The sequence below is a fragment of the Talpa occidentalis genome, unplaced genomic scaffold (genome assembly GCF_014898055.3).
Source record: "Talpa occidentalis isolate TD23 unplaced genomic scaffold, MPIMG_talOcc4v2.1 talOcc4.71, whole genome shotgun sequence".
Taxonomy (NCBI): domain Eukaryota; kingdom Metazoa; phylum Chordata; class Mammalia; order Eulipotyphla; family Talpidae; genus Talpa; species Talpa occidentalis.
In genome coordinates this window covers 1-24,925 of record NW_023605095.1, presented here as the reverse complement: position 1 = coordinate 24,925, position 24,925 = coordinate 1, and the positions used below count along the sequence as shown (strand labels likewise).

The 24,925-nt window shown below is 40.0% G+C and overlaps 1 protein-coding gene across 1 annotated transcript; it reads left to right on the top strand.

The window, feature by feature from the left end:
- Positions 1 to 6,547: 6,547 nt before the first annotated feature.
- On the top strand, positions 6,548 to 24,268 carry LOC119233282 (dedicator of cytokinesis protein 4-like; the record flags this gene model as incomplete). The annotated part of the gene is made up of 4 exons (XM_054689884.1): positions 6,548 to 6,769; positions 11,041 to 11,233; positions 23,675 to 23,816; positions 24,145 to 24,268. Coding segments are annotated over exons 1-4 (522 nt in total), but the record flags the coding sequence as incomplete, so codon positions are not given.
- Positions 24,269 to 24,925: the final 657 nt, after the last annotated feature.

Below are 24,925 nucleotides of genomic sequence, written 5' to 3'. Positions count from 1 at the left end.
ATTGGCTTCATAGAACGTGTTTGGTATTGTCCCTTCCTTCTCAATTTTTTGGAAGAGTTTGTGAAGGATAGGCACTAATTCGTCTCTGAATGTTTGGTAGAATTCATTTGTAAATCCATCAGGTCCTGGGCTTTTGTTTTTGGGGAGGTTTTTAATTACCATTTCAATTTCGCTGCTTGTAATTGGTCTGTTTAGGTGTTCTATTTCTTCTTTATCTAGCTTTGGGTGATTGTAGAGTTGTAGGAATTTGTCCATCTCCTCTAGATTGTTGAACTTGTTTCCATATAACTGTTCATAGTAGTTGCTGATTATTCTTTTTATTTCTGCTGTGTCCGTTGTGATTTCTCCTCTTTCATTTATGATTCTGTGTATTTGTGCTTTCTCCCTTTTTTCCTTTGTGAGCCTGGCTAGGGGTTTGTCTATTTTATTTATTTTTCAAAGAACCAGCTCTTGGTTTCATTGATCTTTTGGATTGTTTTTTTAGTTTCAATTTCATTTATTTCTGCTTTGGTTTTTATTATTTCTTTTCTTCTACTGGTTCTGGGGTTTTTTTGTTGTTCTTTTTCTAGATCTTTGAGCTTCGAGATTAGGTTGTTTCTTTGAGTTCTTTCTTGTTTTTTGATGTGAGCTTCTATTGCTATATATTTTCCTCTTATTACTGCTTTTGCTGCATCCCATACATTTAGGATATTGGTGTCCTCCTTGTCATTCAATTCAAAGAATTTTTTAATTTCTTCTTTGATCTCCTCGTTAGTCCAGTGGTCTTCCAGTAGTGTGGCTTTTAATCTCCATGAGGTAGGATAGTTCCTTGCCTTCTTTTTATGATTTATTTCTAGTTTGATGCCTTCGTGGTCAGAAAAGATGGTTGGTATGATTTCAATCTTGGTGTATCTGTTGATGTTTGTCTTGTGCCCCAGTATGTGATCGATCCTGGAGAATGATCCGTGTGCGCTTGAGAAAAATGTGTACTCCGTTTTTTTTGGGTTTAGTGTTCTATAGATGTCTGTTAAGCCCAAATGCTCTAGGTCCTTATTTAGAGCTTTAGTTTCTTTACTTATTTTTTGTCTTGTTGATCTATCCATTGTTGATAGTGGTGTGTTGAAGTCTCCCACTACATATGTGTTTTCTCTGATGTCTGTTTTCAGAGAGGACAACAGTTGTCTGATATATTTTGGTGCTCTTTCGTTTGGTGAGTATATGTTAATGAGTGTTATTTCTTCTTGAAGTATTGTCCCCTTAATCATAATGTAGTGACCATTGGGGTCTCTTTTTATTTTTTTGAGTTTGAAGTCTGTTTTATCTGATATAAGTATAGCTGTTCCTGCTTTCTTTTTTGGCCCATTTGCTTGTAGGATTGTTTTCCATCCTTTGACTTTGAGCCTATTTTTATCTTTTGTAGCTAAATGTGTTTCCTGGAGACAGCAAAAGGTTGGGTTTTGTTTCTTAATCCAGGCTGCAACTCTGTGTCTTTTTATTGAAGAGTTTAGTCCATTTACATTTAGAGTTAATATTGATATGTTAGCATCTGTATTTGCCATTATGTTTGTCTTTCCTTTGATTTTATTTATTTATTCTTTTAATAACTTTTTTTTTTTTTTTGGTCTTCTTTCGTTGTTATTCGTCCCTCTGAGGTTCTGGCTTTAGGATTCCTTGTAGTATTTTTTGGAGTGGGGGTTTAGTCGCAATGAAATTCCGGAGTTTCTCTTTGTCTGGGAAGGTCCATATTCTTTCTTCATGGAGGAAAGAGAGCTTTGCGGGATAGAGTATTCTTGGTTGGCATCTGTTTTCTTGGAGTCTGTTGACTATGTCCCTCCACTCTCTCCTTGCCCGTAGTGTTTCTTCAGAGAAGTCTGATGTCAGCCTGATTGGTTTTCCTTTGAATGTTATCTGTTTCTTCCCTCTTGTCAGCTTCATTATTTTTTCCTTGTCCTGGATTCTTGGGAGCTTTACTATTATGTGTCTTGCTGTGTTTTTCCTTTCGTCGTGGAAGTTTGGTGTTCTTCTTGCTTCTTGTATATCAATTTTCAGCTCCTTCTTCTCATTTGGGAAGTTCTCTTCAATTATATCCATGAATATTTTCTCTGTTCCTACATCTCTCTCCTCTCCTTCTGGAATTCCTATAACTCTTATATTTCCTTTCCTCATGGAGTCAGATAGTTCCCGAAGTCTTTCTTCATTCTTTTTCCTTCGTACTTCTCTTTCCTTTTCTGTTTTGGTTCTTTTTATTTCTGTGTCTTCAAGATTACTTATTCGTTCTTCCATTTCATCTATTCTGCTTTCATTGCTTTTCCCAGAGTTCTTTAGTTCCTCCATTAATTCTTTGATCTCCTGCATTTCTCTTACTTCCCTCTTTAGGGACTCAATTTCCTTCTTCTGATCTATCACTTTTTTAATCATGGCAATTTTAAATTCTCTTTCTGGAAGGCTCAGAAGTTCTTCCAAGTTGCTGTCGTTGCAATCTGGGGAGTGGTTTTCTTTTTGTGGTGTGCTTCTTTCCTGAGGAGTTTTTAGGTTGCGTGTGGTTCTTCTACTCCCTACTGTCTGTTTTCTAATTTGTCGTATGCGTTGGGACACTGTGTTGCTCGGACTGACTGACATCTTGGGTGAACTTCTCCGCTCCCCTCTGGCTCTTCCAGGAGCCATCTCTGTCTTCTGGGGGAGCTTTCTGCTGGTTTTAGGCAGTTTTTACTGAAGAAATGTCCCTGTTCTCAAATGGCGAAGCGGGATGCAGTCCCTGCGCCTCCGGTTTCAGGCACACTCTTCTGCGCACCCGGTCTGCCCCGGACGTGGGTGCCTGCTCCCTCTGTGGGCTCAGACTGCTGGTCGGAAGGGGCCTGGCGTGGAATAACTTCCCGGCTGGCCACTGGGTCCTCCAGAAACCTTCTGCCCTTTTCAAGCAGTCTTAAGAAATGTCCTGTTTTATAGGGTGTTAGTGACTTTTTTTTTCCTGGTCGCTAGGTGGCGCCAGAGATCTCTCCTATTGTCCTTGGGGGGCTGTTTTTCGCCTCCCCCCACCCCGTGGGACAGAGAACAGAGCGGGAATGGTAGGGTACACCTCAACAGCTTTGGGGTGCTGTGTCTGCCTTGTGCCCCACCGTCGTGGAGAAACCACGCCCCGAATTTTCGTGCCCCGGGTCTCAGTTCAAAGCCCTCAGTTCCAGGACGCGGGCTGTAGCCCAGTTCAGTGGCGCGGGAATGGCGCCTTTTGCACCGCTCCCGTGCCTGGGCGCCTGGTTCCTGCTCACTCAGGGAGGGACCTTCACCTCAGTGAGGACCTCCGCGCGTCTCCCCGCAAGCCTAGGTCGCAGGCGCGGGGACCTGGGCAGCCGCGATCCAGGTCTGCACTTGCTTTTCAAGCGCCCGAGCGCGCCGCGTTTCCGCGCCAGCTTACCGGCAGCCCGGGCTGTGTGCGCGTCTCCCGGGGTCTTTGTTCTTCTCTAATGGCGCCCGGAGCCGTTCGCTCACCGCCGCGGCGGATCCTGCAGGGTTCGCCTCAGCTCCCGTTCACGGGGTGTGGTGGCTGCAATAGTTCCTTTCCACTCACAGTCCCGCTTGCTGCGTCGTTTGTTCTTGTGGGCCGTTTTGGTTTGTTGTTTCCTCCTCTCTGCCGGTCGGAGAGTGCCGCCTCTGTGGGCGGGGGAGGGGAGCAGGGTTCTGCGCTTCCCTCCCTTCTAGTCCTCTTTTATGGCCACTTTCTTCTTCGGGCAGTTCGCTGGCGTCACCCGTTTATCTTCCGTGTCCCAGTTCTCACTGGGACCTGCCGCTTTTCCTCCCTATTCACTTTTTTTAATGGGAGATCTTACTCGCAGCGTCTCCTCGCCGCCATGTTGCTCCGCCCCCTCCATTTGATTCTTTTAACTTGGATTGCCCTATCATTGCATGTTAAGATGCTGTTTTTCACAAACCTGATCCTCATCAGCATGATTTTTTCTGGATGTGAAATGTAACAGCAGGGATCGTTTTGAAATGTTGGCCTACCTCTGTCACTTGGCCTAACAAATTGGGCCATGGAGTGAGAAGTTCTTAGCTTCCTACTGAAGTTGTCACTGGAAGCTAGAGGACAAGGGTGTGATTTCTAACACTTCAGGTTGATAATGAAGTAGGAAAATCAGTTCTAACAAGACAAATAAGACCTGTGGAATCTTCTCAGAATGTGAGTGATCAGAAACCCACTGACATGTCTTTCAAATAGTTCTCCCAACAGCATCTACCTGCTGGCCTAAACATGCATTCTTCTTACCCGAGACCAACAGAAACTTTTTTAAAAATTGCTGTTTTGTAGAAACTGAGAACTGGCCAGAGTTAAAGGTAGTAAAAGTATAACTTTGAGAATTGTGGGAGTTTTTAATTCAATTTTTGAATTGACTTTTTGGAAATTCTTTTAAGACACATGTTCCAAGTAAGCTTTTTCTTCTTACAACACAGAGTATTGTCTTGACAAGTCCACATGGGGGTCTAGTTTGAAGTGAGGGTTGTTGTCATCACCCCTTGTAACACCCTTTTTTGCCTCCAGCTGAGTATTTCACCCAATGAATATTCTTTTCACTGGAGGAAAAAAGTCTGAATTAGCAGTTATCCAAGTCTGATTAGAACAGTCCTACTTCCAACCACTTCTTCACCAGAATCCTTTCCTCTGATATTTGTGTTCACCCACTTGAAAGCATTACCAGAACCAGCAGGAACAATAGAATAGGTCCAGACTGAGAGGAGTCTCAGTGGGAAAGAAGAAACTCCTCTCTTCAGCTTCAAAAAAGGGTAATATTGGGCCTCCCTGGGATACAAGGGGTTAAGACGCAACCTATGAAACTATCCATAGCCACTGCAGCATGAGTTCGATCCCCAGCCAGGGTCTATCCACATGGCGCAGCAGACCTCTCCTGACTAGCCTGCTGTTCCCCTCAGCAGTGTATTTCAGTCAATTTGCCTGTTCTGTTCCCTGCTCTGTCTCTGGTGAATTCTTTCCCCCACACACACACACACACCTCTGGCCTGTACTCTAGTTCTTGTATACATAAATAAATAAATCTTTAAAAGGAGGTAATATTATTGATATACAGACTATGTGTATTTATTACATTACAGCAGTTTGACAGAAAAATGTGAGAAATAATTGGAAAAGAAGCCTCCTCATGACGAAAATAAGTGTTTGATATATTGGCATTTAATTGAGAAATAGACCAATTCTACCTTCTGTACATTCTTCCCTGCATTTTAGAGATCTCATCAAAGTGCTGAAGTGGTATGTGGACAGGATAACGGAAGCGGAGCGGCAAGAGCACATCCAAGAGGTGTTGAGGTAATAACACATTGTCCGGAACAGATAATGTCGTTGGACAGAACTGTTGCATAGAGGGGCCTAAACTAATTGGTTTCCTCCAGACAGCCAGTAATTGGTGATGATATAGCACTGACATTCCAATTCAAAGATCTTAATCAGTTTATGACTGTTCCAGAGCTGATGAAATTTGACAGGAAATTTGCCAGACTCACTCATTGGAACCTGTTCGGGATACAATCTGCTTCTGTGGGCTCTAGGGTACTTGAAGTTTAGGACTAAGACCAAGGAGGTTTTTCTGAGAGAGGGGTCAGCAGTTACTGGGTCTTGACTCAGCCACCCTGACAGAGGCCATCTGAGAACCATTTTCTTAAATTTTATAGCAGAGTATGGTGGCTTAGCAGGGTCACACTGAGGAAACCTGAGGTTTTGCTGGGTATTATGGTTTAACACTGCTCATGTCTCTGGGCCCTATGTGCTTAGTGCAATATGGAGATGTAAATACCTTACTTGCAAGCATGTTCTAAAAAAATCTAGTTCTTAATGGAATTGCCTAGTAGCTGCCCATGTAATTTTCTGATTCCTGTGTTGAATTGCACCCTAGGTGATTTCAGTAGATAAAAGCAGACAACTGTATGTTTTAAAGCACAAGCTATTTGTTAATTATAAATTTACCATTTTGGTCTGATTAAAGGTAAACTAAGTGGCAAGAATACCTACCTATAAAGCAATATCATTTTGAAAAGCAGAGAATTATCTCCTTGTTGACTGAAGTTAAAAACCATCTGAAGATCTCAAACACTTTGTTTATAACTCTCAAGAATTACATAAAAATTTATATTACTGTAAATTTTCTCTCATTAGGTATCAGAGAAAGATGTCTCTTCCCCTGCTAATAAATACAGTTCAGAAATCTCATGGGGCCTTAGTGTTTCAATCATAATTTTAAAATGTACTATTGTATCATGTTTTTTGTGTTTTTTTTAAAGATTTATTTATTTATTTATACAAGCGCTGGGTACAGTCAGAAGCGTGGGAGGGTGAGAGAATTCACCAGAGCCAGAGCCGGGAACAGAACAGGCAGACTGACGAAATACATTGCTGAGGGGAGCAGCAGGCGTGGCAGGAGAGGTCTGTCACGCAAAGTGGGACCCTCGCTGGCGGCTGGGGATCAAACCAGCGCTGCAGAGGCTGCGGGCAGCTTTGCAGCCCAGCGCTCAACCGCTGCGTCACCAGGGGAGGCCCTGTATCACGGTTTTTATCCTTGTTAAATAAGTACTCTTGGTCTCCTTTGAAACTGACTTTATAATTGTTTGTTTTAAGGCACAAGAATATATTTTTAAGTATATAGTTCAATCTCGGAGGCTCTTCTCCCTTGCCACTGGTGGACAAAATGAAGAGGAGTTTCGCTGTTGCATCCAGGAGCTGTTAATGTCGGTGCGTTTCTTTCTTTCTCAAGAGAGCAAAGGATCTGGAGCACTGTCTCAATCACAGGTAATTTTTCTTCATCTGTGCTGAATAGAAGAAAAATAAGTCTTGTTTATTTATTTTTCTGTATCAGCTTGATTTTTTTTTTTTCCACGAGAAATTCATAGTTCCAGTTCAGAAGTGTAGCTTAGCTGCCTAGACTTAAAAAGTACCCCAGCTTCTAGTGCTAGCAGAGCCTGGGCTGCTTTCCTCAGGCCGCCCTCACTCTGAGGGAGAGTCTTTTGGTTCCTTAGCCTGCACTCCAGTAGGTGTTCACCTACTGATGATTAGATGCTCTGTCACTGCCAGCCTTGGGGAAGGAATTAGGCTAGAGCCAATGTATTGAAGTTGTTTTCCCCACGCTTTGCACTGCACTTTAATCTGTCAATTTGAGAGTCATTGTATTGGACTCAACTAAACTGTGTGTTATTTTGTGTTATTTAACTTGATTCTAATCTTCCCAGGACTGATCTTATATAACCAATGCTGAGCAACTGCTGCCAAATACTATTACCGGGAGTAGTTCCACATGTTTTCCGTTAAGAACAGGAACCTTGTCCACTTTCCAAATAGCATGGCCTTGAACATGGTCTGAGAGTTTATTCTGAATATCTTTCTCTACACTGTCTTAATCCTTTTTGTACAGTTTTAATTCTAATAACTTGGTTAAAAGTCAGTCAGATTGGGAAGCAGCTTTTTGCTGTCGTTCCCTGGAGATTAGAGGCTTATTAAGAATTGGGACATAAAATGGGAGATAGGAAGAAAAAAGTAGGTTCCAAAATGATTGTTATAATTCAGTGCCATTTGCAAGTTGAAAGGAATAATACATAGTGATAAAACACCAGAAATGTAGCAGTCTTCCGATAATAGTGCCATGCTTTTCTGATTCTTTGGAAGCTGTTCTTGTTACTCTCTTCTTGCAGAAGTGAACTGATCTTCCATCTGGGCCAGGATACACTTCAGGCCTTTTAATGTTATTTTGACCTCTGTCTTCAGTGTTGCAATAGCTGCACTTTAGGAATTTGCCAGAGTCCTCAATGTCAGATTGCCTATAGCCAAACCCTGCTCTCAGCAGTTGATATTTGAAAAGGATAATCCAACAAGTTAGTTTGTATTCCTTTAGATCAAATTTCTCAGAAGTTTGATATTTCTACAAAAGCTATTGAAAATTTAAGTTTTCATTTTGAGATTTTTTTTTCTTTTTAATTGTTGTCAGTTACAGGAATAAAACGGATTGAGTTCACATCAGAAAAATATTTTCTTACCCTTAGGAGTAACCTCAAGTTGTGATTTTTCACTGATATGCCTTCACAGAGATTTAAGAGAATTTTTCCGTCTTTAAATTCTGAGAACTATTCATTTACCTTAGTTTTGTTTCCACTAAACCTAGCAGTCCTCTGAGATGCCTGGGGCTGCTCAGGTACAGGTATAGAGCCTCTCTCCTTTCATCTGTTTACTGTAGTGGCTTCCTCTGCTCTTGATGTCTAAGTTCTATTTAATCAAGTTAGTGAAACAACTTTAGCACCTTCCAAGAATCATATTTAATCTGTCTTTTTCTGCTCCTAGCTTCTCATTAGGAGGTAATATATAAAAGGTATACAGAAAGTTTCTATCTTCATAAACTCTGTTGAAGTCATTCTCTATTATTTTGTATAGTATCCCTTGTAGATTTTGGTGTGAAAATTGTATTTTAGTTTGATGCTAAGAAAAAATTCATATAAAATGACCAGGTGCTTGGTTGTCTGCATAAGTAGGAGGCTTTGTGTCTCTGTTTATAGAGACAAGGAGAATGCTATGCACTTCTACCCATTTCAGGTTCTTTTTTGACCCTATACCTTCATAGCTCTCTCTTCCAAGAAGAAAGGTTCCACTAATCTGATTGAGTGTTACTTGTCAATTGGTATATAACAAAGGAAGATATACTTAATAACTTAAAATAATACCCATTTATTAACTCATAGTTCTGTAGGTCAGAGGCTTGGTTAGAATTTTTCTTCTGGTCTGCTGTAGCCAAAATCAAAGTATTGGGTTTGATGGCTTATGTCATGGCTCTGGGGAAGCATTTACTTTCAAGATCTTTTAAACTTTTAGCAGAAATTCAGTTCCCTTGTGTTTGTATGGGTTAGATTCCCATTTCCTTGTGGCTATCATTTTGGGGTAGGGGAAAAGAAGGGAGCCCTCAGTTTCCAGAGGCCACCTCATTCCTAAGTGACCTCTCTATCATCAAAGCCAGCAACAGTATGTCCTTCTCATCTCCAAATCTCTCTGGTTTTGCCCGTCACAAGCCAGAGAAAAACTCCTATTTTAAGGGCTAATGTGATTAGGTCACACACATCTGGATGATTTTAAGATCAACTCACTAGTAGATGATATCTGTAAGGTCCTTTTTGCCAAGTAATATAACCTAACCATGGGACAAAGGTATTGGAGATCATCTCAAACTCTGCTATCTCCAGAACCAAGATATCCATTGGTCCAAGTTTTACTAGTAGGCTTCCTAAAAGCGAGAAACCCAGTTAACTTGCTCTGTTTTCCATATGGAATGCATCTCAGGGCACATCCTGTCTCCTGGAGGCAGAACATCCATGCTAGCAACCTTTCATGTTGGATCAGGGGACACCCTCCACATATCTGGCCATCCTGGTCCTAGGAGAGGCTTATTTAGTCATCCTGGCCTAACGCCAGGTCGCAATGACTCTGTCTTTGAGGGCCCTGTCCTGGGCAGGACTGCTGGATGACTGAGCGCTGTGGTGTGGCTCCTGGTTTCACATTCGGTAGATTGATCCCACCATAGGAACCTAAGACAAGAAAAGGAATGACAGGAATTGATGCCCAAGACTCTAGCTCAAATTTCTAATGATTATCTTTGTCTCTTTATCCAGTCTATCAGGAAGGCCACAACACAATTGTACTTTCATTTTATCATTGGTTCAGATGTCTGGTTACAACTCTCTGCCCTCATGAGAAAGTGTTAATTCCTTTATCCTTTTTAAATCTGGATGTGGCACTGCAGGCACATTCAAATGCTTTTTTGAAGGAAAGAGGTATAAATAAAAAAATTAATAAATAAATGAAAGAATTCCTGAAGAAAACTTAGTTGACTTTTCAGTAATCAGAAAGCTGGGTTCACTTTATTTTATTTTTTTAAACTTCACTGTATGACTCAGCCTTTTGCAGAGTGAAATGAAGGTTACATAAATACAGTCTTTAATAAGACATACTAAGTTATTCATTTTAAACTCATTCAAATGAATCTAAGTTTTAAGAGTCAAGGAGAACATGGCTGTTAGCCATAGCACCTTAAGCTTTTTGATGGCTCTGGTAGCAAAAGCAGATCTTCCCTCTTTGAGATGTTTTTGCTGCTGCTCTGTAAGTAAATACCCAAACCCACAAATTTGAATTGGATTCTGTATTTGAATCAACAGCAGCACATATTGACTCAGTCTGTTTTCTGCTGGTGTCAGACCTCACTGGCTCTGAGCATATTTCAAGTATGTGCCTCCTGGTAGAACTCAGGCTGGTGGACCTTTCTTTCCCTTGTCCTTCTTTTGTGGAATTTTAAAAGAATGAATTTGTTTCACCTCTTACTCTTGCTGTTAGCTTCATTTTTTTCCCTTATAAGATGATTATCAGGTTTCTTTATGTGAAGAATATTGTGCTTAGTACATAGTTTTAAGTTTACACTAAATCTTGAAGCAACCAAAGGGATTGTTCCAATGATCTTTTCATTTTACAAATGTTGAAGCTGAAACTAAGGGGGCTAAAATGACTTATTCAAGGGTCATACAGTGATTAGAAGCAAAGCTAGGCTATGTATTATCTAGATCTTCCAATGCCCTGTTATGCTTTTTTTTCTTTCGTCATAAATTGAGTGCCTTAGGGAATTAACGTGTTTGGTTTCTTAAAGGTAAGTGAGATTTAAATAAGCACTTAAGAAAACGCCTCAAAAAGAAATGTAATCTAAATCACTACTTTCTAGTTCTGGTTTGGGCATTCTTTTCATTTGATCATGCTGTAATTTGCTGAATCTGTGTTATTTTTGCCAATTGTCTTGCTACTGTTAGTGATTATCTAGAATTTCCCAATTTTGATTATGTTGCACTTTACACATGTCAAAAAATTATCCTGTTTTGCTGCACTTTCTAAAGAAAATTTGCTCTATGAGCTGTAGGTGCCAGAAATATCTTGCATGCATATTCTTACCATTCAAAAATATTTTTCAGTCTCAAATTCATTGACATTTTACAACTAATTTCTCATGACCTATCTGGGCTTGATATAAATTTCTTCTTTTTAAGGCCGTGTTTCTGAGCTCCTTCCCAGCTGTGTACTCAGAGCTGTTGAAGCTCTTTGATGTCCGAGAAGTGGCCAACTTAGTCCAGGACACGCTGGGCAGTCTGCCAACCATTGTGCACGTGGACGATTCCCTGCAGGCTGTGAAGCTGCAGTGCATTGGCAAAACTGTGGAAAGCCAGCTTTACACCAACCCAGGTAGGGTGGGGAGGTTCTTGGGTGAAACTGTCTCTAGAAAGCCAGTACTTATATCCTGTAAATTATAGGTCAGCAGAAGCAACTACAAAATAGAAACAGAAAACCTTTTGAAAAGCATTGTATATTTGGGTGGTAGAATGTATTTATTAAGTAGCCCCAAATACAAAAATATGGCTATTAAAATTTGATTTCTAGAAAGAATAAAAACCCTGATGATTAAATTATTCATTCTAATCACAAGTAGCTGTGGTGTAAGATGTGCTTTTTTTCTTCTTATAATTGTGTTTTTTTAATGTTCCTTGTTGATTATTGATGCTCAGTTTCTTGTTGATTATTGATGCTCAGTAGGTGGTAGAGAAATCAGGACTAAAGAGATAGAAAGAGAATCTGCCAGGGTCTAGGAGAAAGATATCGGGTCTTTGTGAGATATAATATAATCATTTATTGAGTTGGGATGGAAGAATTCAAGGGATCCAGGGAAAACGGACCCTGGAGGGTGTATGCCAGTGGCCTGGAGGAGAGATCTGGAGCCAAATTTGAGAGATTGGTGAGCACAACACTGAGGTTAGGGAGAAAGAAGAGGTGAAGGGGAAACTTACTTCTTGTGTTATGCAGAATGCTATCTGCAGAGGGTAATGGTAAAAAAGCGTAAACCAGGCATCCCTGTTGGCGCAAGGGGTTAAGCACCGCACTATGAAGCAATCTGCAGCCTCTGCGGCACGAGTTCAATCCCCTAGCTGGCCAAGGAGCAACCCACACGGCACAGCAGACCTCTCCTGTCTTGCCCATTGCTCCTCTCAGCAGTGTATTTCATTTAGTCTGTCTGTTCTGTTCCCCACTCTGTCTCTGGTGAATCCTCTCACCCTCCCCCAGCATCTCTGGCCTGTACCCCAGCTCTTGTATGCATAAATAAGTAAATCTTTGCTGCACCTCCCCCTGCAGTGACCTTTGGGCTAATGGCTTTCCCCACGGTCCCTAGGTCTGGCTGGGCAAGGAACCAGTGCCCAGGGGGAGAACAGCAAAACTCCCTGAAGCAGGGGGAGAACAGCAAACTCCCTGAAGACATAGATAAGACAGATACCTATCAAAAGATAACGACCACCAGGAGCCACCACAATAATGCTGACCAAAAGGAGCTTTATCTAGTCTCCTCAAACCTGCAAACTTTATCCCTTCACTCTCTTTCTAAAACTTCTTCCTTCTCTTCTATAAAGGTCTTTGATTGCTAAATTAAAGAAACATGTGAAATCTAGTAACAAGAATGAGTCAAATGAAACACCACTAAACCTTGTGTAACAACAAAATTGTTAGTTCAATAATTGCTATGTTATATGTTAAAATTCCTTAGCTTTGATCCTTAATGAAAAAATGTTATTACATAAAAAAATAATAAGTCCACCTGTTATAATTAATAATGATTAAGGAATTTAGTGGTTAGCTAGGAGAAAATGTAATTATATAAAACAAAAGACAAAATTAATAGCCTAACTACTTAGGAATGCGCCTGGGTCCAGATGTAAATCACTGCCCTGTCAATAATAAGCAAAACCTATAAGCAAGTTGATTTCATTCACTGATGTTCACCATTCCTATGCTCTTAGAAAACATTTATATACTGATCACCAACTCAACGAAAATTACACTCAGATTTTCACTCTCTTGAAGTGTGTCTGTCATTTCTTTCGCCAACGCCCTGACCACCCTGCACGCTTCTCTCAACCCTGAGACGGCCTCATCGTCTACTGCTGTGCTGGTCAGCGGCAAATCTTTAAAAAAAAAAAAAAAACATAAACTTGTGGAGAAGTAAAAGCATCTCTCAATCAGCCAAACACTTATAAGCACACAAAGATACTAAAATGCAGAAAGACTTTTATCAAGGCTTCAGGGGGCTGAGGCTTGGTTTGATGATTAAGACTCACCATTGAAAACAGAGACTGTCATGGTGAAATGACAGGGCACTAGAGGGTGGAGTTTCCTTCCATGGGAAAAACAGCAAGTGTGAATGAGAGTGTTCCAAGGTTCAAACTACCCTCTATTCTAATCACATGTGACCCCACAATACTGTTAGGGAAACCTGGAAAGTATGTCTCATAGCTCCAAAATTCGAAGTCAGAAACTATGGACTTACGTGATAGAAGGGGCAGATCTGTGTTGTCCACTTGAAAGATGAAATGTTAGCATGGAAGGAAGTTGTGCAATACAAGAGACAGTATCCATAGGTGTTGTCAGAGAACAGGATAGGATGTCTCAGTCTGTGGTTAAGAGGAGAATGTGATCCCCTTAAGGGCCGTGGTACATCTCACAAGAATAAGTAGATTCTGTCTAACTGTAGGGGTACACAGGGAGACCATATAAAATGGTGTTGCTCACAACATTAGGGGTGGGGGTGCAAAGCACTATAGTAAAAGAAGTTCAAGTAATAGTCCACTGACAAGGGTTAAAGCTAATACTTTTGACCTCTGCTTAGAAAAAAAAGTGCACACACTTTCTGCAAGAAAGTAATGATGTTTTTTTTAAAGTGTTTGAAATTCGGTTATCTCAGTTTTGTCATAGTTTCTGAGAAGTAATTATAACCAATTGACATAATGGATAAAATTTATCCAGGAAGTATGAAGTATATCACCACAATATAATGAAACAAAACTCAAGTTTTAGATAGTTTTCATGTATTCATTTTCTATTGCTGCTGTAAGTTACTACAAACGTAGTGACTGAAAGTCATACATGCTTTGTATTTTACATTTTTGTAAGGCAGAAGTTCAAAATGCTCTAAAATCATGGTGTTGGCAGAACTGAATTCTTTTGTGGATTATGTAGGAGAGAATATTGTTTTCTTGCCTATTGTCTTTTAAAGGCCACCTGAATTCCTTGCTTATGGCCCCTTCCTCCATCTTTAAAGCTGGCAGCATGGCCTTTTCAGATCTCTCTGATAGTGAATCTCTTGCCTCTTCACTTACAAGAACCCCCTGTGTTTATATCACATCTACCAGATAATCCAGGATAATTCCTCTGTCTCAAGATTCTTAATTTAGTCCTAAATATGAAGTCAATTTTACCACAACATAGTCACAACTTCTGGAATTTAAGATGTGACTGTATTTGGGGACCTGTTACTCTACGTATCACAAACACAGGGTAAAACAGTCTCAAAAATGATAATGGCTTAGCTTCATTTGGGAAGGTAAAAAGCCCTTAGAAATTTATGAATTTTGTTTCTTTATTGAAAGTAAAGAAATGAAACACAGACTTGCTACAGTTATGTGAGCTCACACATCTTGGCTAGACGGAAGTTACAAATGACATTTTCCTGATTAATATTATAAAACTGAAGCAGGCAAGATGAAATATGGAGAATGACATTACAAAGCATCCACTGGATATGTATTCAGCCGAAGATAAAGTACTAATTTCTTGACCGACCTTAATGACAGTTCTATTTCTCAGAACAGTATGATGAAGCCAGCTGCACTCTGAGCTTAATTCTGATCAGCAAAGAACTGGTTAGTGATAATAGAGATGAGAAAAGTCTAAGAAAGTGACCTCATTTTCTGGGGGATTCATATTAGTCAGAGAAAGGAATATAGAGTACAATTTGGCCCACATTTTAAGAATTGAATTTCAAAACATTTTAGAGAAAAAAATCTTAGATGTTACAAGCCTCCTAGAAGAGAAAGTTCCAATCCTTTCTTTTCTTTTCTTTTCTTTTTTTTTTTTTTTGATGCTAGGATCTTGTATAAATTAGGTTTTTCTAGAGAAACAGACCCAATAAGGTGTATGTATGTATGTATATTGTTTATTTTTTTAAATATTTATTTTTTATTTATACAAGAGCTGGGGTACAGGCCAGAAGTGCAGGAGGGTGAGAGGATTCACCAGAGACAGAGTGGGAAGCAGAACAGGCAGACTGACCGAAAGCACTGCTCAGGGGAGCAGTGGGAGCAACTGGAGAGGTCTCCCACGCCATGTGGGAATCTCCCTGGCCTGCCAGGAATCAAACCCTCGCTGCAGAGGCTGCTGACAGTTTCCCAGCGCTGTGCTCAACCCGCTGCACCACCGGCGAGGCCCTATATTGTTTATTATACATATGAAATATTTATTATAAGGAATTGGTTCATGGGATTATGTGAACTAAGAAGTCCTCAGATCTGCAGTCAGTAAGTCAGAGACCCAGGAGAGCCAGTGGTGAGGTTCTGATTCTGAAGGCCTGAAAGTTCCAGACCAAGTTTGAATGTGGGAGAAAACTGACTTCCCAACTCAAACACAGATAGAGCAAATTCCCCCTTACATCATTTTTTATTCCCTTTAGGAGTCCACTGCATCTGCATTGCTCAGTTTGCCACTGAGATGTTACTCTCATCCAGAAAGGCTCTCACAGACACACCTAAGAAATGTTTATCCAAATATCTGTCACCCCATGACAGTCAAGTTGACAATTAAAAACCATTACAAATTCCAAGGAGAGGAGGCATGTGAAGGAGGCAGCATGGTTATGAACACTGCTGGTTAAGCTGAGATTAGAAATAATACAGAGAGGACAGAGAAAGGGACATAGACAAAGGTTAGCAACAGAATGAAAAAAAGTCAGAGGGAGACCAGCCAGGTTGAGTTGAGGGTCACTCTGGCACCATAATATCTGGACAGAGTGGGCATAAGGAGCTTTCCCTCAGCCAGGCAGGTGGATCATCCCTTTAGTCCCACATGTCAGGTCAGACTCCAGGTTATCTGGACAGATCTGAAGGAAATAGCTAAGATTTTGGTATTCAAGTAGATTGTCATGTCTAAATCATCTGAAGTCTAGATAGACATATTTAATCTATAAAAATGGAGCAACTCCTTTCTCCCTCTTTCCCCATAGTTCTTTTCTTCCCATTCCTCAAGGTCAGGAAAGGGCCTCCGTGATATTGTAGAAGACCACTTTGGCAGTGACTAAAAGTTATAGAGTTGAAATATAAAGGAGGCAGGTGGGTGGTGGGGGCAGGTGAGAGCAGAGAGGAGTAGTATAGGGCTGCATAACCAGAGACAGGCAGAGCCTCTGGAAAGCTGCATGATAACTACTTTGCATCCTCAAGACCCAACTTAAATTTTGCTCTCCTACCTTATTCTCAGCTTGTCATACAATTGGCATAAGCAAACATTATAGTGGAAAGGGTATACCTGCCTTCTTTTCATTGCTTACATGTATGTTACCCACAATTACACATACCTCCAGTGGGAGGGGGTACAAGACCAGGATGTGTGTCATGTTCCCAGCACCACCAGCAGTTGCCCTGGTTTGTGTCCCTGCAAGTTGTTGGGACTGGCTGCATTGTCCACGTAGCTCAGGGCGAGCACCAGCACATGGAGGCATTGTAACCTGGACTGTGGTCATGTGTGTTGCACTTGCTTCCCATTTCAGCAGTGTTAAGGTATGAAGACAGAAATGTCAGGCTTCATTTCAGTTGCCTCTCATATGGCAGAACTGGTGTGGTTCATTAATCCATGAATTGATTCAACAAATTATTATTGTGGGCCTACCCATTCCAGGTTTTATGTTAGAAGTGTTATAGTAAATTAAACGGGGAGTCCCTGCCCTCAGAAGGCTGACAGTATGGCTTGAGAGATGTTAATTAAGTAACTGATAAAGAACAATAGCATGTGTGCTGGGGGTAATTTATGAGGTATAAGGTACTGTGCAACAGGGAGACTTGATGAATATTGGGGTTCAGTCCACCCATTTAACCTCAGATAGTAGTCCATGTGCCACTCAGCCCTCAAATTATTGTTTTTACACCAGATATCTTCTGTGAGGTCCAAACCTGTGTAACCATCAGTTCTCTCAGCATCTCTCAGGGATGTCTCACGGGCCCTTAATCTCAGTCTATCTGAAATGGAAATCCCAACTATTTTCTCTGTATATCGGCTCCTCCCCATTTCAGCATATGATAACACCATTCACCTAGGAACCTCAGAAACCTCTTCTCCCTTTTGTCTTTTCATCTACAACCATCATCCTGGCCTCCACAGCATCTCTCATATCTGGCCACGCCACCTGCCACATCTCCAAACACTGCCACCTGATTGGACCTGCCTCAGTCATTTCTATACCTGCTTTTCATATCTCCATTCTCGTCTCCATCTATTTCAGCCAAGTTCCCATTCAGTTACTCTCTCTGGATGATACAACTCTCAGTGCCTTTACTCATCCCAGTTGTTCTGTTCTGTTCTGAGGAAACATGCCAGATATTCCAGGCTCGTGATCTGGTCCCACCCACCTGCCTGTCCCACATCATTACCTCACCCCGCTTGGGACCCACTGTCTTCTGCTTTTCTCTGAATCTCCCCATTTTCCCTTCAGGACTCAGTTTAACTCAATTTTATCTCCAACTTACTTAACAGTCCTTGGTAGTAGTAGATGCTTGAAATGCTTGAATGAATGCTCTGTACTGTACCATATGCAGGGGATTAGGGTAATGTAGCAATAGCTGTTGAATAAATGATGTAATAATTAAAAAATAATTTTGTTAGAAAAGCAACTTTTGAGCTATGGAGGAGCATGAATATGACAACAGAGCAATGGAGTGTGTGTGTGTGTGTGCGTGCACGCATGTGTGTGGTGAGGGGGGACAGACCGGGAACAGAGCAGTTAACAAAAGTAAGAAGTGCATGCAGAATCCATCAAGCTACAGGAAGGAACCCCTGTGGCAGTCCACAGGGTGGGATAATTCCAGTGGGTGAGATCTGAGATCTGTCAGCTACACTCAGGGTCATCCTAGGCTGCCACTGTTATTTTCCTTTGTGATCCTTCATGGTTTCTGCATGAGAATGTAGCCTCTGAATCATCTCCAGTCCTTTCACTCAGGTTATCTATCCTCCACTGTTTGAAAGACTTGTTGAATGGTTTTGCTACTTTTACGACACTGAAACTTTACTTCAGGTGCTTAATTCAGGGAGGTCTAAACCAGCTCTGATTTCAGATTTTCTGCCATGCTGGTGCTTCTGTGCAACCCATGGCTCAGTGCAGAGCCACGCAGCAGTGTGAGCCCTGCCCATGTAGTTCACAATCCCCCTCCTAAGGCTGCCAAGAGGGTGTCCCACTACCTCCCAGCCCAAGCTGGGGCTCAGTTGATGTAGAGTGACAAGCATCCTTGCAGCCCACCACAGGACACACACACCTGGCCCCTGTGGACAGATGCTGACTGCCAGGATTCTTGTCTAAGGATGCTTCTCCTTCCTAGCCCCACGCCTACTGGAAATTACTAGCAGGAACTGGCTTTGTCCACTCAAGTGTGTACAGGCAAAACAAAAAGTAAATGAGTCACTCCCTGATACACCCAACAAGACACAGAATACAGTAAACCTTGTCAGAGATATGAAATATGAGTTTGTTGACCCTTTCAAGGACAGAACCTGCACAATAGATTCTGTGGGTAAATAAATGTATGGAAAGTTGGTGTTTGCTCAACTGTGGGTTTTCTGTTTCTTTGAACTTACTTAATGAGTCCAGGTATTTTCTTTTAAAGGTAAGAATTAGCATTTTAACCAGTCAGCTTGTTTGGCAATCACCCACCAATTCTATCATTTGCATTGGCTGACATTGTTGATAATGAAGAAAAGGCAAATCTGCAGACTAGATAATCATATAATTCTTTTTCTACATACTGCACCAATTTTATTTTTACCTTTTTTGCATTATTTTTTAAGTTGTTTGTTTACAAATTGAATTTTTTAAAAGTCAAATACATATCCAATAAACTATCTTCTTAATAATTAAACATCACTAGGTAGTGACTCCAGTCATCTAAGCTTTTAGTTTCTATTTCTTGGTTCTTTTTGTCAATTGATTTAAAATAATCACATAAGTACTCTGGCCAGGTTTACTATTTAAAGGAAACCTGCAAGGAATTATTTCAAAAGTTTAGGTTTTAATATTCTGTGTTCTTTGTCTTAAAGTTAAGAATGACTATGCCTATGTGGTTTGTTTTGATGTAAACCTAAGACCAGCCCTTCTTGTGTTGTTGGTAAATCTCTGGCAGGCATTAAAGGAAATACAAGACTCCAAACCTCACTCCTAAAAAAAAGTAAATAAATAAAAGACAATAAGAGAAGTAAGACAAACACTGATAAAGCCCCTTTCCTAGTTGTGAATTACTTATGACTTTTTAATTAGGATGCAGAATCATGTATTCTTTTCCATGAATAAGCTTTATAACACTTCATGGAATCCAGTACAGTGTTAATTGAATTGGTGAAATTGCCATTTTTTTTTTTTAAGATTCATCTATTTATGCATACAAGAGCTGGGGTACAGGCCAGAGGTATGGGGGTGAGAGGATTCACCAGAGACAGAGTGGGGAGCAGAACTGTCAGATTGACTGAAATACACTGCTGAGGGGAGCAGTGGGCAAGACAGGAGAGGTCTGCTGCTCCATGTGGGTTGCTCCCTGGCCGGCCGGGGATCGAACTTGTGCTGCAGAGGCTTCGGATTGCTCCATAGTGCTGTGCCCAACCCCCTGCACCACCAGGGAGGCCTTGACAATTTTTTTTTATCTTAAGGAGAAGCATAGCATTTAATCTTTCACTATTAAGTATCATGGTAGCTAAAGGAAAGTATTTCATTAATTAATGCCCTTTATCAATTTGAGGAAATTACCTTTTTAGCTCTTTGAAAAGTTTTAGCAGTGAATGGATAGATTGACTTTCAAATGTTAAACCAACTTTGCATTCCCAGGATGAACCCTATTTTGTATATTATATATAATATTATATATGTATATACTGTATTTGCTAAATTTTCTAGTGTTTTTGCATCTATGTTCATAAGGGATATTAGGCTACAGTTGTCTTATAATGTCCTTCACTAATTTTAACATATGAAATGCTAGCCTCAAAAAATGAGTTAGTTGAATAACCTGTATATTCTGTTTTCTAGGAGAATTTGTATAGCCTTGATATGATTTCTTTCTAAAGTCTTTATAAAATCCATAGAAGCCACTTGGGCCTGGAATTTTCCTTGTGGGTTCTTAACTAAAAGTTCAATTTCTTTAATATCTATAGAGCTACTAATACTACTTTTTTCTTGAGTCAAGTGGCATTGTAATTTTTCAAACTATAAGACATGAATTTTTATTAACCAAGAATAATTCATCTAATTGTCGCACAGGTGACTTTCTTTTATAAAACCAAGCAAAGCAGGTAAAGGGACTAGTGCATTTAAAAGTGGGCATGCCCAGAAATAATATGTCTGTGGTGGGCATATAATAGACAATAATTTTGTGCCCTTGACAACTTGTTAAAAAATAAACATTTACTGTTACTTTTTAAAGATTGAAATTTATAATGAATAGGTCCGTTTTTCACTTATCACCTTATCATTTCAAATCTATGTAAGACTTACAGCTGATGTGAGTGGTCAACTACATGCGCAGATTCACTTACTTGCTAAAATTTATTTGTAACTCCAAAAGCAGTACTTGTGGCACTTTCATCATCATTTTTAGATATACACAGAGTAGTGCAAAATTTGAGATGCAGAATTTACGCCTTCCCAGTCAAGGTTAACGAGGCCTTGCTCTGTCTCCATTTCCATTTTCATATAAGATGCAGGCAGTAGGGGGCAGTATAGTGCAAGGAGCTCTGGTCTGGAGCCAGTTAATAGGGTTAGAATCCCAGCTTAGACTTGTTAGTGGGATGACTTCAGGCAAGTCACTTAATACTTCTGAACTTTATATCCTTGTTTATAGAATAAAGAAATAAGATCTTCCTGGATGAGTTGTTTTCAGGATTTAAGAGTATATGATCTATGTCAGATATGTACATGTGTATCCATATAGTTTCCTAGAAGAGTTAATATTCTCAGTTCAATTGTTTCCAGCATCTATACAGAACTTAACTTCCATGAATAGCAAGAATTGACTATATTTATCTTTCTACCCCGGCGAAAGTATACTACTATGATTTTCACTTGTTATATAACCCTTGTTTTTATTTATTTTTGAATATCAGTATTTTTATTTGCAAAAAAACATGATCCAGCAATAAGTTGTTCTGTCTTCTGGTTAAAAAGTTACACATGAAGTACACATGGACTAGAAATTTTAAAAGGATTGTAATACAATTAAATTTGAATAGTTTAGGCATACTGAACAAAATTTGCTGAGAGACTAGCATTAAAAACTGGAGCCACTTTTTAGGCACAAATCCTCTTGTTTGGTAAAATTCTCTAAATATTTTAGATCTTGACCTTGGTGGAATAAATCAGACTTTCTTCTAATATTCAGGTTTGTTATTTATAAATCCACAAAGGGAGCTGGGATCACCCTTGTGAAATCTGACGTTTTGGTCTGTTGGCTTCACCAAGTGAGATCCTATGTCATAGGATTGCTTTCCCCTCTATGAACAACCCTTGTTTTTAGAGTAAATATTATCTGATCATGAAGTAATACTTGTTTCATATACTGATGGAATTCATTTCCTAAAATTTTAAAAGGGGTTTCACTATGGTCAGTGAAAGAATTTTAAAAAGGTATAACCTCATAAGTTTAGGAGATTGGGAGAGATGACAACACAGAAGAGACATAAATGGATTTTACAAGGATACATGGCAATGAACAGCAGACAAGAGAAGGTTGAAATAGGTAGGCATGTGGAATTGGTAGGCATGTAGAGCCATGGAACTATAGCTATAGCTGTAATCACATATAACTATAAATACTTTATACTATAGAATTGCAGACAACTCAGGGTGGCTTCAGAAAAAATCAAGAATTTAAATTACTAGGTCTCTCTGAAGACTAAGGGTGCTAGAAATATGAAAATTGGTTAAAATTCTGTAGAAGGAATAGTTAGCACACTACCCCACCTGGCCCCAATCTCTCTTTCATTTCAGAAAAAAAAAAAAAGAGGAAAGTTTACTCTTTCTGGGAGGGGAGTAAGATGTGTCTTTGATTCAGGAGAATCAGAAACTGCTAAATTGGGGGATCCAACTCTACCATGTAAACAGAGCCTCACAATTAAGCAAAGACATCCTCACCAACCACTTTTTCCATTATTTCAAATTACGAAGAGATGATAGGTTCATGCTCCCCAGAGAAGAGATTGGTAGCTTCCTCTGACCAGCACTAGAGATGACACCTCAGATTCTGAAATTTGGGCCTCCTCTATTAAATATCTGGATGCCTCCCCTTCCTGCTGAGATGCTTCAGCTGTCCACAAACTTGCCTGGTCACATTATGGTTTCTTTTTCACTTAGTGTTTTTAGTGTTTCACTTCGAAATAGGAATCGGCAATGAAAGATTACAAGAAACTGGGAAAAAAACCCTCTAAAATGAAAGGCAGAGGCCACTATGAAGAAACAAAAGATGAGAAATTGAAAGACAAAGGTAATTCAGGGAGAAAAAAAAAAATCAAAGGATAGTCTCTGATTTCTCCAGAGAGACAAGTTACAGCACCTATGAAAAAAGAACAGGAAGCTATAAAAAGAGATAATTCAAAGAAATAAACTGAATGGCTGCATAATGAAAATGTAACACCTCTTGTTTGAAAATTATTAAGAGTTATCATGATGGTAACAAGAACATTAAATCACTCATGAGACCCTTCTGAACACAGTAATCTGCATGAATATACAGGTTACACACCCTTGAAAATGGCCTTGCAAGTAAAAAACTCCTAGAAATTGAACTTATGATACATTAATAAGAAAATTGAGTAAGTGGATATCTTTATCTGCACGATGAAGGAAATTTCCTAGGAAGTTGGACAAAAATATTTTAAAATATTTGAGAAGATTAGAGGACAATGATGTGAAAGTAGTCAACATTCCAGAGAGACCAAAAACAAAAGGGGGGCGGGAGGTTGGGATAATCTAGAAGGCTAGTTCAAGGTAAATTCCCAGAGCTGAAGGATGCAAGTTTCTAGATTTAAAGGAAATGAAATTTTGAATTACCAGAAATATTTTTAAGTTTTCAGAGAGAAAGAACAAAAACAAAATCTGGTCATATACAATGGTTTGGAAATCAGAATGGCACCAGTGTTGGAAATGAGAATGGCAGCCAAACTATAATGCTGCTGTCCCCTGAAATTATAAATATTTTGAGAGGTTGGGAAGAAGGGAGTAAAGAAACTAAATCCTCATCTACCATAGGAGGTAGTTAGTAAAGGATAGATCGTAATGAAAAATCAGGAAATAGCCAGAGAAGCACACCATGGAGAATTCCAGAAATAGAAAAGTAACACAAGCACCAGCAACAGCAGAAACCTATTTCAAGAAAAGAGCAAAGACCTCCTAAGTGCAGGAATCATGACTTAGGGAAAGGAATGGTTGTTTCTCAGAATTGACCTTGGAGAATTAATACCTTTTTAACTGCATGTGCTAATAATTTCACTATTAAAAATAGATTGTAAAGTAGATAAGGCGGTTTGCATGGGACTCTACAGATGTGACACTAATGCTTCTCTCTCCAGATTCCCGGTACATCCTCCTGCCTGTCGTGTTACATCACCTGCACATGCACTTGCAAGAACAGAAGGACCTGATCATGTGCGCACGTATCCTTAGCAACGTATTTTGCCTCATCAAGAAAAATAGCTCAGTAAGTAAATACGGGTCATGGCATGTAGTTCCCATCAAATGGCATCTGGAAACAAAATTTTAGAAGTCCTCAAAGAAACCTCACTGAGGAGTTACCCCAGCTGGGTTGGACTTTTTGCTTTTCTTTAGGAGGAATTTTTTGAACCTTGTGGGATTGCTATAACCCTAAATAACCTGGGTTTCCTAAACTTGTATTTCAAGAAAGAACTGAATACCCAGCAAGAAAAATTAGAAATCTCAAAGCCTCCCACATGTGTCTTTAATCTTGATATGATGAATGCTCTGTGGTAAGAATAAATTACTGCTTGCAAAGTGAAGTATTTTTTGGCCCACTCTGTGAAAGGTTGCATGATGATGCTCAGAGCTTGGCCATGCCCTTTGGGCCTGGGCCTGCGGAGATTGTGGAAGCAGAGGAAGGCCCCAGGAGACTGGAGAATCTTCGCAACAACCATAATTCAGCCCCAACAGTAATCACTGAGTTGTTATGGCTTTGGGAATTCTTGTCAATGTTCCTGACTCTGGATGCAATATAATTGCATTAGAGGCTGCAGTGAAAATAGATGAAAATCACATGCTTGCTTGTAAGTCCCCAGCTCTGAGTATTCATGTTCATGGTCCAGGGAGGTCTGATGTGAAATGAATATATGAAGGATGTCCAGTTTCAGTTCTGTCAGTCTGCAGCTGTTAATTGAGCATTATACTCATCTGAAACAGCTTTTGCAAAGCAGAGTTGGGTAGCAACTGCTGAGATGCCTGGTTTTCTGCCCCCCCTATTACTACTAAGCTGAAGTTTCCCCATTTTTGTAGTAATTATGATCACCTCCTGAAGGACTCAATAGTGAGCTCTCCTGGGACCCTGGGGAAAATGGTAGTGATAGGTTCTCAGTGCTGTGTGCATGGAATTGGCACTTGAGAGAAAATGACCAGAAGAAAGTGTAATAAGAGAAATCTACATGGGGAGAGGAGGACAGTTGATTTTTATGTACCCATGAACTTAGGACATAGGGTCATCCAGGACTGGGTGGAGTAGTGACAGAAGAAGTCATTAGTTTTACTTCAAAACTCCCTGTGTATAATTCAATAAAGAATAGCTGTGCCTTGCCTAGTTAGAATGTTTTTGCAAA